Source organism: Centroberyx affinis, unplaced genomic scaffold (assembly GCF_046629955.1).
Source record: "Centroberyx affinis isolate AG114_WGS23_722 - 3 ecotype Tasmania unplaced genomic scaffold, CSIRO-AGI_Caff_v1 ptg002746l_1, whole genome shotgun sequence".
NCBI lineage: Eukaryota > Metazoa > Chordata > Actinopteri > Beryciformes > Berycidae > Centroberyx > Centroberyx affinis.
In genome coordinates, this window is record NW_027280910.1 from 399,493 (window position 1) to 412,200 (window position 12,708).

Consider the following 12,708-nt stretch of genomic DNA (forward strand, 5'->3'; position numbering starts at 1 on the left):
TCATGCCAACTCTGGGTGTTTGCAATATTTGCAGCTGTGTCACCTGTGTGGGTTTCCCAGATATGATGGTTTTGACATTTTCCTGGCACCAGTTCCCTCTTCCAAAGCCTCTTCTATTGGTTCTTCCTCAATATCAGCTGTTGGTGACGTTGAGTAAATACCCAATTTAAATTCATGGAGTCAACCTCATTACTTCCTTGTAGGCAGACGTCCAAACCAAAGCCACAATGATGTTCCCAATTTTCCTCATACTGGTGGCCACCAATGGTGAGTTTGAGTGAAACTAAATATTTTGCTCCTTGCTCATTCCAATAGTAATGAGCAAGATATATAAAACTTGGGATGTATAAAAATTAAACTTTTCAGGAATTAAGAAAAAAAGGTTTGCTTCTAGTTTGATGCTCAAACATTTTTTGAAATTATACCGTAGTTTTTCCAGAGGTTTCATAGGTGACATTTGCTAAGCACTTCAAAAACTTCATGTCTAAGCGAGGCAAATGTCAATAATCGAAAACCAAATCGGAGTTACAGAAGTTAGTGGCTTTTTCTTTATGTCTAATTTAGTTCTTCTCTGTGACCCCTGCAGTGGCCCTTGGTTTCGATGATAAGATAGTTGGAGGGGAGGAGTGCAGGCCTCACTCCGTCCCTTGGCAGGTGTCACTCAACAACGGCTGGCACTACTGTGGAGGAACGCTGATCAATGACCGCTGGGTCGTCACTGCTGCACACTGCCTGAAGTGAGTCAGGCCTAAATCACACCTGCATCCACACTGGAAGTGGTCTTCTGGACCTGGTTACTACTGCATCCTGGTTTGTAGTAGTCTGCAATTCTCTCTCTCTCTCTCCCCTCTCTCTCTCTCTCTCTCTCTCTCTCTCTCTCTCTCTCTCTCTTTCTCTCTCTCTCTCTCTCTATTATGAAACAGGATGAGGAGATTGAGCTGCGTTGGGCGAGCACCACATCGGCTACAAGGACGGCCCTGAGCAGTTCATCGCTCCGGCTGCCATCATCCGCCACCCAGACTACGACCGTTACACCATCAACAATGACATCATGCTGATCAAACTTGCCGAGCCAGCAAAGTTCAATGAGTACGTGCAGCCGGTCGCCCTGCCCAGCAGCTGTGCTCCTGCTGGCACACAGTGCCTGGTGTCCGGCTGGGGAGCCACCAAGAGCCCTGTGAGTCTGTAGGGCGGGGGTGGGTTAGGGAGAGGAAGGAAAGGAAAGAAAGGAAAGGAAAGGAAAGAGTATGAAATAAAGTCTAAAATATAGTTAAATATGAAATATCTTATAATACATTTTTCACAACAATAAAATAAATATATAATTGAACTGTATAAAATAAAATAAAATTACAAAATAATGTTGCATCCACACAATGTAACACTTCTCCTTTTAGAAACATATAGATACTGTGTTCAAGTTTTTGTATCAGTTTTTATATATCGGATCTAGATTTTCTTAGTAGGGCAAATAAGTAAGATTTTACTGTCCCATCACACAAAATGACCATAATGTATCTGTGGGTTTGATAGAGTTATTGATCAATACCAATGACTCAACTTTTATTTTGTCACTGGAAATGTTGCAAGAGGTGGATAAAGTCGGGGATTACTTCATGCCCCTTCAAAGGAAATTAAAGAGAATAAATATTGTGACTGTAAATGAAAATGTAAGATGGGACAATGCATCAATCAAAATGCCTCTGTCTGTCTTTCTGTCCTCCAGTTGGCTGTCTGAAGTGCCTGCACTGCCTGGATCTGCCCATCCTGTCCCAGCAGGACTGTGAGGCCTCCTATCCCAACAGGATCACCTCCTCCATGTTCTGCGCCGGATTCCTGGAGGGAGGGAAGGACTCCTGCCAGGTACAGCAAGACATGAATATAGATAAGACAAGTCAATCTGATTATTATTTCACATTTGTTCCTCTGGTAGCACTTTTGATCATCTTGCTACTTCAGTATCATCTGACAAATCACTTCTTAAAAAGCACTTTTATTGACTTATTTCATATTTATGATTTTGTCTGCTTTTAATCTTGAGTTGTTTCTTGTTTGTTAATCTGCTTTTCTATTGAATATTTCCCAATTTATATCTCCTTTATGTATATATTTTACTATTCCTTGTTTTACACCTTTTAGTTAAGTGATTTTATTATTGTTATTATTATTATTATTATTACGATCATCCTCATTGTTGTTGTTATTTTTTCCCAATTTATTTCTCCTTCACTATTTGTTGTCTTTAGGCCTTTTTGTAAAGCACTCTATTATTATTAGAAGTATTAGTAGTAGTAGTAGTATTTAAGAGTGTATTTTCTTGTCCATCAGGGAGACTCTGGCGGCCCTCTGGTGTGTAACGGCGAGCTGCAGGGTGTGGTGTCTTGGGGATGGGGCTGTGCTGAGGAAAATCGCCCCGGTGTCTATGCCAAGGTTGGTACACTGAAGAGTTCTGCTCTAACACGCTATATATTTATTTTTGTGCAAAAAAGTCATCACCTGAAGTTTACCTTTTAATATCTCTAAAATAGACATGCTTCAGTCTGTGAAAAGGTTAGCATTTTGTCAACCAAGTAGTTAAATTAACTACTATACTCAAAGAAGGATTTTTTTAAGAGTAGGTGACATGCTCAAATAGTGGATATCACATTTCTGAGATAAATCTTTTATTTGTTGTAGTTCTTGTTCAGAACTTGCCATTATGAAGGTAGCAGTTTTAACTTTTGAGAAAAATCCTGTATTACAATTCATGCTGTTATGAAAACTGCCGTTGCAAACCTCAGGTCCCATCTTGTGAACGTAAATTAGACTCAAAATATCTGAGAACACAAAGAATAGATTTGAACTTGTGTTTTGGAATTTATAGCACAGAAAATATCTGCAAATCTGTGTTTTATCTTGAACCACAGAGGAGATTCATGTGCAGAATTGAATACATATAATTTGCAAACATAAAAACATTTTTCCACATGCAATTTTGCACTAGAGTACATTATTTTAAAATGAAACAACACCTTAGTGGTTACAACTTTCTGTGAGTGCAACATCCCAATATATCGAATGTGTTCCTCTCTGACTTTTGACACCCTTTCAAGTTGACTTTGTCAAAACAATTTCTAAACTTGTGTTTTTCCCTATTGTATGTTGTTGTCCTCTGGCTTCTGCTTTTGAAATGATTTCTGGTTTATCACCTACAGGTCTGCCAGTTTACTGAGTGGATCCACTCCACCATGGCCTCTCACTGAAGACCTTCTCTATAGAGGAGAGATCCAGTCTCCTGCTACTGTCAGACGCTCACTCCATAACTTATGAGGACAATGTTTGAACAGTTCATGACTTTATTTACTGTGTGTGGAGCATGGTTTGCAAGCTATCAATAAAATATAACAATGATAAACAAACTTACATTGTGAACTGTATCTCTTTTTCTTTTTCATAAATCAACAAATAAATCCTCTGCCAGTTTCCTCAATATTGTTGTGAATATTGTTAAAAAAAAAAAAAGTACAATAACTTGAATATTTTTACTTCACATAGAGGTGACAGTAGGTGGCAGTAGCGTTTTAGAGTTGCACATGTGATAAACAGGAGCGAGGCGACGAGGAAGAGAAGACGAAGAAGAAGGCGACCATGTTGATTTAAAGGAAGAAACACAATAGAGGCGATTTATTTCAAATAAAATCAGATGTTAAAGTGAACCGCAAAGAAAGAAATTGATGAACCACAGATATCATATGACATGTAAAATCATCGAGAAATTAAGGTAGGTTTGCAGTGTGTTCAAACCATTCAATTTCGGTTAAAAAAACATCCGAGTGTTGTTAGCGAGCTAGCACCTAGCTAACGTTAGCGCTACCTGTGCTAACGCTAGTCATAATGCTGGCGAGCTTGCTGATCGTGCCAGGAAACATTAACATTGCGAACTTGCTAATATAAACAAACAAAGCATGCCTTTGTGTAAGTCCCGCACATACAATATTATCCTAAACAAATTGAAATCTTTTGAAAATATTGAAATGAATCTTGTACTAGCTTAGCATTTAGCTAGCTTAACGCTAACACTGGCTTAACTCCGTACGTTATTTCTCACGGGACGTACGTTGTCAACGATAACGTTAACCGTTCAGTCAGGAGATTAGCTAACTTAATATAGCTAGTTTCTTTTCGGGTGAGCTGACGTTAATTAATATTGACCATTTTGCAGAGCAATTCTGGAAAAGCGAAAACACGAGAACAAAAGTAAGTTGACATTCATCTGAATGGAATCCGATGAGTCGAGGCACATGCAGTGTGGAGCCAAGTTGGTTGTAGCTAAAGTAACTTAGCACAGTCAATGCATTAGCAGCTTTGGCCGAAATAAACGTTTTGATAATGAATACTGACATTATGAAACGTATTTTTGTCAGAGCTGGAGGTTTTAGACCAGCATTATTTTAAACCATAGCGGTTTGGGCTTAGTCTGCCAACTGCCAAGTTCACTAACTTAGTTTGATTGGATTTTATTTGGATCTCTTTTAGCCTCAAGGGCTAATCTTCCAAGAGTCCATCATTTTAAAACCAACACATATTAAAAACACTTACACATATAAAACATCAGCAACAACATGAAAATCAACGGAAAATGTAACGTTAGCAATAATGAAAAGACAATGTTTGTGACGTTAATTCCAGATAGTAGAATATTTGATCTGACCAATTGGTGAATTAACTGTTGGAGCCTTACACTATTTTGAAGCGTGATCTTGTTAGTATTTGTAGTATCAGTAGATGTATTTGTTTAATTTTGCCGTCTTCTACAGAACCTTTCTGTTGCCTTTTGTTTTAGGTGACAAGTTTTTGAGTTGTTGGCTGACTTTGAGGAGGAAGCGGGTTGATCAGGCCCACACTCACACACTTTACACACCAAGGGAAGACCTGTGGTCTCAGGGGAGAGAAGGTCCAATACCTGGAGCATAAAGGAAACGGACACAGAGGACTCCAAGGGGGCTTAAAGCTATTTTGCTTTGGACTAGAGTGCCCCTTGTATATTTTTTGATTTCAGGAAACTGCTCTTTCACATGTGGAGCTACGGATACTCGCGCAGTGGAAGATAAATATTGAACATCGCAGACTATATGATTTTGGGGAAATATTTGTACAAAAGTTGGAAATCCTATTTTCAAGGACAAATATATTGAGCAATTCCTATGGACTCACAGCGAAAGCAGGAAATATTGTTGAATATAGAAAAGGAGAAGTTTAAGTATTGAACTAAGATTATATTGAAGAAGATATTCCCCATGTTCAAATTGCCTTAGTTGTTCTATTTCAGGACTTGAACCGCTTTGATACTTGTTCACATATAATTTTCTATATTGTGGGCAGGTATATTTATGCATATGAATGCAAATTTCTCTTCATTTTGAAGAGCTCTTGTATAAAGACCCTTTTTTTTTTCTTTTACTTGTACGTCAGTCACTCTATTGTTGAAGGGGACCGAACTGCACGTACGTGTGTATATGTAAATACTACAAATCGACTTCTGTTGTAAAAGCTTTGGACTAAAAAAGGATAGAGAATATTGTTTGTTAATGCTTTATTAAACTTTTCTACTTTTGAAGAGAATTTTTAAAAAGAAAAACCTAAGGGGCAAAAACTTAAAACCTTGAAGAAAAAAAAACTAAGGCAACGAAGAAGAAAATGGCAACCGCCAGGACAGAAAGCGTTGGCCCGGTCGTCATGGGACTGAACAAGCAGAACGGGCAGCTCAGAGGGCAGACCAAACCAGCCTCAATCCAGTCAGGACCCACAGCTCAAGGAAAGGCCTTGAATGCGCCCCAGAAAGCAGGTGGTGCCCCCCAAGAAGGAGGAGGTATAAAGTTTGGAGATGACTGGAAAAAGAGCCTACAGCTCCCTCCCAAAGACACCAGGGTCAAAACCTCAGTGAGTTGAACTTCATGGGTTCCTAATCTTATTTTCGCTCAATAGTAGTTGCTTTCTATTGTCCTGCTAACCATTTTGTGTCCGCTGCAGGATGTGACGGCCACCAAGGGGAACGAATTTGAGGATTACTGTCTCAAACGTGAACTCCTGATGGGCATCTTTGAGATGGGCTGGGAGAAACCGTCCCCTATCCAGGTATGGTTAAGCTCTGTCTCCTTCCTTGCTGTTTATATGAGCCCAGTGCCATCCTCATTATGACTCCATTGCAATTCAGGCAAAGCAGATGTTCAATAACTCCAAGGAGATGCTTTTTTTCATCAATTTGCTGTACACTACATCATCTAGCAGACGCTTTTGTACAGAGCGACTTACAATAAGTAGGCTGTAGGCTTTACTCTAGATTTTTGTCTATGTTGTGTTCTTGAGGAATTTTACTTGCAGATGGAAAATAAGTTTCTTGAACTTCCTTGTTCCATCATAACCCAATACAGCTGTATCTTACTTCAGTGCTCATTAACATTACAAATATAAACAAACCTTTTACAGACTCAAAAACATATAATACTTATCTTTACTTGTCACATACAGCCAGTCCTTATAAAGAATAAGGTCAGACAATACATTTCATTGTAGCTAAAACATAGTTCATCCCTATGTAAACAAAGGCAGTGGTAGGACAGCTATGTGTCCAATAAAGGGCACCATACTGCAGTCACTGAATTAGACTAACGCTAAAGTTGTTGATCCCTCACAGGAGGAGAGCATTCCCATCGCCCTGTCTGGACGTGATATTCTGGCCCGGGCTAAGAATGGAACAGGGAAAAGCGGAGCCTACCTGATCCCACTACTGGAGAGAATAGACCTGAAAAAGGACCACATACAGGGTGAGGCACCGAGACGGGGATGTTATAACCTGTTTTACTCCTGCCAGTCTTCTCCTGCCTCTGTATTTGTACTTTTTTGATCCTGGAAGCCTCCTTCCCCCAATCTCCATCTCCCCTCCTCATCCCCTTCCCTTCAATCCCTCTGTCCAGCTCTCGTCATACTCACTAATCACTTCACTTTCAACTTTATTGTCACATGTATTAGAATACAATGAAATACTTGTGCTCCGGCTCTCTCTGCCTTAACACAAAAGGCACACCATCACAAAACCAACAAAAAAGAGAAAGACACGACGGACCTACATAGACTATGTACACAATGCACTCGTATGTATACATTATATACACAATATACAGTACATGATAACATTACATATTATACAACAACAGTGTGCAATGCATATGGGTGTGTCAGCAACCTGACTGCCTGTGGAAAGAAACTGTTACTGAGACGGGTTGTGTGTGATTTGATGCTCCGGTAACATTTTTTTAGATGGAAGGAGCGAGAACAGAACATGAGCGGGGTGGCTGGTGTCCTTAATGATGTTTTGGGCTTTCCTTTTGCAGCCAGTGGTGTAGATGTTATGAAGTTGTGGTAGTTCTGCGCCAATGATTTTTGCTGCTGTCTTTACAGTCCTTTCTAGCAGTCTGCAGTCCCGATTCCCTCTCCTCTTCCTTTTTTCAGCTCTAGTCTATCTTTCCCATTATGTTTTTATCCTTAGCAAGAAGGCTATTTGTCTTCTGTGTTGTTGGTTCTAATAACTATATGTTTGCCTCTGTGAGATGTTTTTCCATCTATTTATCTATATCCATACCTCAATCATAATCAGTTTTTTTCATCCCCTAGCCATGGTCATGGTGCCTACCCGTGAGCTGGCCCTGCAGGTGAGCCAGATCAGCATCCAGATCAGCAAACACCTGGGAGGAGTCAAAGTCATGGCCACCACCGGAGGCACCAACCTGCGAGACGACATCATGCGCCTGGATGAGACTGGTAAGGATCCGTTGTATTGCACTGAGCAACTCTGTGGGGTTGTGTCCACAAAGATCCTGGTGCTGAGATATATAGACAAGCTGGTGTGTCTGAAATGCATGTTATCTTGTTCAGCTTGTGTTTTTTAAAAAACAAAGGCACGGGTCAAATATAGATTCCTTTACATTTTATACATTGCAATGTAGAAAAGTAATGCTAAAACAAATAGTTGAGAGGACAAGCTATTGCAAACACCCTTGCAATACAAAGTTGTATAACCCTTTGCACAGTCTATGTTTTCTCAAGGCTTAAAAATGTTTCTATAACTTGCCTCCTTTCATCTCTATTTTCCCCTTCATGGTTAAAGTGGATCTCAATCAATCAGTTGGTCTTAATACTGTGTATGCTCAGTGTAAATGTGCTTGTCTTTCTGCTTCCCCCTCAGTGCATGTGGTCATCGCCACGCCTGGTAGGATCCTGGACTTGATAAAGAAGGGAGTGGCCAAGGTGGATAGAGTCCAGATGATGGTGATGGATGAGGTGAATATGAATAACACAAATAAAAATATTAAGAAATCTGAGCCTAGTCAATAGTAACCGTATTTAACAGGAAAGGGATCTCATTTTGAGCTGGCCTGATCTGGCTATCTTACAAATCTGCATCATTCCATGTCTTGGCTCTATCAAAATCTACCAGTTTGTCTTTCAAGTTGGAACAGGTCCTCCTCCATGTTAAAACTTCTCTGCTTCCTCTCAGGCGGATAAGCTGTTGTCTCAGGACTTTGTGGTGCTCATCGAGGATATCATTAGCTTCCTGGCCAAGAACAGGCAGATCCTGCTCTACTCTGCAACCTTCCCCATCAGCGTGCAGAAGTTCATGGTGAGTTGTCGGCTAATTGCCGCACCGCTCAGCCAACCGAATGGCCCCGGGCCACTTGGCACCGGTCGGCTCACACTGCAGACCAAGCTGTTCTGACGCTGTGCCCAACCCTGCGTGTCTGAGTGTTTATCTCTGTGTTTGTTTGTGTGTTGTACACATTTGTAGGGCTGTCTTCCACTACAGTGATTCTAAGTCAACTAACAGTCATAGGATTTTATTGATTGATTGAATAATCTGTTTAATTGACAAATCTGTAAAATTTCTTGCACATTTAATCCATGCCAACTAAAATGCAGTCAGATAGATATTTGTTTTGATCCAAGTGTGTGTCAGAGAAAGCTTTATACATTTGTGGATACTGTTTTGATGTCAGAAAAGTGCTAATAATTTTCTGTAGAATTATACAATTCGCATACAATATATAAAAACCACATTAAAACTGACTACTTGCCTCCTCCCCCTCCTTTCTCTGTTCTCACCATGTGTCCCTCCTCCAGGCCAAGCACCTTCAGAAACCCTATGAGATAAACCTGATGGAGGAGCTGACTCTGAAGGGCATTACTCAGTACTACGCCTACGTCACCGAGAGGCAGAAAGTCCACTGCCTCAACACACTCTTCTCCAGGGTAACTGACTGACTCTCACATGCACACACACACGTTTGAATCATTGATGTCCGCATTAATTCGAGAATAAACGGAACGAGTCTTCTGCTGTCGGTCACTTCACTGGAGGAATTGGGGGCGCTCAGTATTGTGTATACTGAACACTTTTGAACAGCCCCTCCTCGCAATTTTACAAAAGCAAGACCGCATTGAAATGCCATTTCTTTGTGACTTTGAATCATGTTTTGACTATATTATTACTTAAACTGTATGTTCTGTGGTCTGTTTCTGATTAGTCTCTTTTTCCCCTCTGTCACAGCTTCAGATCAACCAGTCCATCATCTTCTGTAACTCCACTCAGAGGGTGGAGCTCCTGGCCAAGAAGATCACCCAGCTGGGCTACTCCTGCTTCTACATCCACGCTAAGATGATGCAGGTGAGGACCAGGCACAGCAGAGGGAAATGTGGCGTTTTTTATGCATGATGTTTGTGTTGATTCGGGTTCCCATTAGCTGCTACCTTGCTAATTTCTCTGAGTAGATTGAATTCTTGAAATAGTATTTTTTGAATATGCTCTTATCTTGTGTGTCTTAAATTGTAGCATGAGTACATGGAGAATTTGGGTCTATTTATAAATATGTAAATTAACTATCTTTGGTTCTGTCATATGATTATTTCAAAAAATATGATAGAGCAAATGGAAATTATATCTATAGCAGTTACAAATTGTGTAAAGCTAGAGACTACTTTTAGCAGTTGATGTAGGATATTGGAGAAAATCAAGGTGAACTTTTTCATAAAACACAACTTTGACTTGGATTGGTTTGGAGCTTAGGACAAATTTTGAGCATAAAATATGAATGAATAAATATTAATAAAATGTTTTGGACATGGTTTGTGCACTCAGCTGTGTCTTATGTGGCATTTTCTGTCGTGTTTGTTTTCAGGAATACAGAAACCGCGTGTTCCACGACTTCAGAAATGGACTGTGCAGAAACCTGGTCTGCACTGGTAAGTTTCCATACTGCACTGAGCCATTTCAGAATGAGCAATCAGAAATGTCATCAAGGAAGTGACGAAGCTCAGATGTATCTAATTTTCCATTGACTTCCAACAGATCTCTTCACCAGAGGTATTGACATCCAGGCCGTCAACGTAGTCATCAACTTCGACTTCCCCAAGAATGCTGAGACTTACCTCCATCGCATTGGAAGATCAGGTATGAAATACTGATCCGAGCTGCTCTGTTAAGTTAACGCTTCTTTCTCGTAAGGGAAATTGAATTTGCAAACAGGGTTTACAAGAGAAACGTTTAATAAAACACAAGAAAGGCATTAAAACTGCATAACATAAATACATAACAAATCAGAACATACACCATATCGGAAAACACCAGACGGTGAGCTCCTTGTAATGCAATACAAGTTGCTGTAATTTCCCTTAGTTTCCACAGTGATGCATAAACCAATGTGGTTATGTGTACTAGTTCTTCCTGTCAACATCTACACCTGTCTAGTTTGATTTTTTTACTAGGGGGAATTCTGAAATTTACCAGTACTCAGTATCTGGTATGACTTCCCCATATGCTGTAAATTAGGATGAACACTTGACAGAGAAACCTGTCGTGACTGTTAAAGAAAAGTGGATAAACTAGTGGATGACTATTTATATATACATATTCTCTCACTCTTAGGGAGGTTTGGTCACCTGGGCTTGGCCATCAACCTGATAACTTCGGAGGACCGCTTCAACCTGAAGGCCATCGAAGACCAGCTGGTGACCGACATCAAGCCCATTCCCAGCAGCATCGACAAGAGCCTCTATGTGGCCGAGTTCCACTCCGCCAACCCCGACTGCGAGGTGGAGGAGGTGGAGGAGAAGTCGGGACGCCAACAGGACAGCTCCTAAAAACAGGTGAGTCGATATCAGAGTGCCAGTAACTCACGTGATCAGAGTTGTGTTGCACGAGAAGAACCGTCTTCCTAATCTTAGTTTTGTCTTCCATGCAGGACAGCAGGACACACCAGGCTTTTGCACAAACATCAGCGCTTGCACACAGGCTTCAGGCAACTCTTCAGCTTCACATTCGCAACCTCGATTATTTTCAGAGCCTGTCGAATGGATGTAAAGGCCGTTTTTTTTATTTTTAAGCATTACTTTAGTTTTTCCTCAATGAGAGCTGCCTACTGATTTTTTTTTATTTTTTTTATTTTTTTTATATATCATCAATTGAGAAAGTTGAACCATATTGTTTTGCACCAAACTCGAATTGGCCCATGCCTCTTGTGTATGAGCTTAGCCTATTTTTCCCAGTCCCTCTTTTTCTCCTAAAAAGCATCTTATTAAAGCATTATTTATGCCTATGTGTAAAGAGAAACATAGAGCAGGCAGCGCTGGCTTTCGAAATAGAGACAGCGATGCAAATAGATATTAAAGCTGTTCTGAACCTGTCTAGGAACCTTGGAGACCGTTTTCATTGCCAGCAGCAAGGTTGGTCTCTTTTTAATGTTGCAATGGTGCACTTACACCAGCCATCGTCCTGTTCACACACACACTGCTGTTGTCACTTAAGTGCCTTACTTCCTCCCATGTGCACTCTCATCCATTCATAACCTGCTGTCTTCTGTCATGCAGCAGAGTACGAGCACAAATACGACGAAATTATATAGTAACCCAAGTTTATTCAGACATCCATTATGCAAAGAAAAAAAAAGTTGCACATTCTCCTAACCGGGAGGTGTGTGGAAACACGGCTCAGACTCCTGGAATACCATCCTGAATGTGAACGTTTCTTTTTAATGTGAACGTTGCAATAAAAAAGGGCAGCTTTATTTAAATACTGCGCGACTGTTTCCCTTTCACTATGAATAATATCTGTGCAGAGTCAGTGTGGTGAGACCGCCTAAAGACACAGGCCCCATATTGATACTGTGGATGGAAGCCCACAACCAAACACACAGGGTGGGAAATTAACACCAGCCACATGCTGGTAAATCATGGCTGTCTCAACCTGGTCCGCTTTACCAGACATTTTGGCCTGAAGCCAGCCATTGGCTTGAGGTTGTTGTCCATTTAAAAAAAACAAAAACATATTTGGCTGGTGACTATTATAATCCATCAACCGCTGTGGTTGGTGGATTAAAGTTGGTTTCCTCTCCTGCATGCAACTACAGTGCAGGGCTGATGCATCTGAGACAGTTCAGAACAGTTTTGGCCAGCAAAACTGCAGTTACTAGGCTCATTTAAAGAAAAAAACAACAAAAAAACAACAGAAAACTTGATGCACAGAACTGATCGCAGTTAAGTCGATGTTCATCACAGGTCCAATTCATAAAGATTGACAGGGTGGATGGCCTTTCTTGGGTAGTTGGTGCAAAACAGTGGTTTGACTTTTTTCTGCCATTTGCTTTTTTTCCCATCTGTGGGGGTGTCAAAATAATATTGTGG

General features: G+C 40.6%; 2 protein-coding genes across 5 annotated transcripts; both read left to right on the forward strand.

Moving 5' to 3' along the window:
• The first annotated feature begins 1,051 nt into the window (after positions 1-1,051).
• On the forward strand, positions 1,052-3,242 carry LOC139657724 (trypsin-1-like). Its single transcript, XM_071535668.1, has 4 exons — positions 1,052-1,181; positions 1,727-1,863; positions 2,329-2,430; positions 3,195-3,242. Exons 1-4 carry the CDS (start codon positions 1,052-1,054, stop codon positions 3,240-3,242), a joined length of 417 nt encoding a protein of 138 aa, XP_071391769.1.
• A 386-nt stretch (positions 3,243-3,628) lies between these two features.
• On the forward strand, positions 3,629-11,462 carry LOC139657722 (probable ATP-dependent RNA helicase ddx6). 4 transcript variants are annotated; one of them, XM_071535663.1, is made up of 13 exons: positions 3,629-3,760; positions 4,823-5,919; positions 6,010-6,114; positions 6,674-6,803; positions 7,651-7,797; positions 8,222-8,316; positions 8,534-8,656; positions 9,154-9,282; positions 9,581-9,697; positions 10,209-10,272; positions 10,379-10,480; positions 10,955-11,175; positions 11,271-11,462. In XM_071535663.1, the coding sequence occupies exons 2-12, from the start codon at positions 5,677-5,679 to the stop codon at positions 11,167-11,169; spliced, it is 1,470 nt and encodes a 489-aa protein (XP_071391764.1). In that variant the 5' UTR covers positions 3,629-3,760; positions 4,823-5,676; the 3' UTR covers positions 11,170-11,175; positions 11,271-11,462. The 4 variants fall into 4 exon arrangements, with proteins under 4 accessions (XP_071391764.1, XP_071391766.1, XP_071391767.1 ...); XM_071535665.1 differs by having other exon boundaries at positions 11,279-11,462; XM_071535666.1 differs by having other exon boundaries at positions 6,677-6,803.
• Positions 11,463-12,708: the final 1,246 nt, after the last annotated feature.

Bases quoted from the DNA above. Each gene is read 5' to 3' on its own strand.
- LOC139657724 (XM_071535668.1), top strand. From the start codon at position 1,052: ATGCTGATCAAACTTGCCGAGCCAGCAAAGTTCAATGAGTACGTGCAG. The intron at 1,182-1,726 runs GTCTGTAGGGCG...TCTGTCCTCCAG, and splicing joins AGCCACCAAGAGCCCTGTGA to TTGGCTGTCTGAAGTGCCTG. The intron at 1,864-2,328 runs GTACAGCAAGAC...CTTGTCCATCAG, and splicing joins GAGGGAAGGACTCCTGCCAG to GGAGACTCTGGCGGCCCTCT.
- LOC139657722 (XM_071535663.1), top strand. From the start codon at position 5,677: ATGGCAACCGCCAGGACAGAAAGCGTTGGCCCGGTCGTCATGGGACTG. The intron at 7,798-8,221 runs GTAAGGATCCGT...CTTCCCCCTCAG, and splicing joins CATGCGCCTGGATGAGACTG to TGCATGTGGTCATCGCCACG. The intron at 10,481-10,954 runs GTATGAAATACT...TCTCACTCTTAG, and splicing joins CCATCGCATTGGAAGATCAG to GGAGGTTTGGTCACCTGGGC.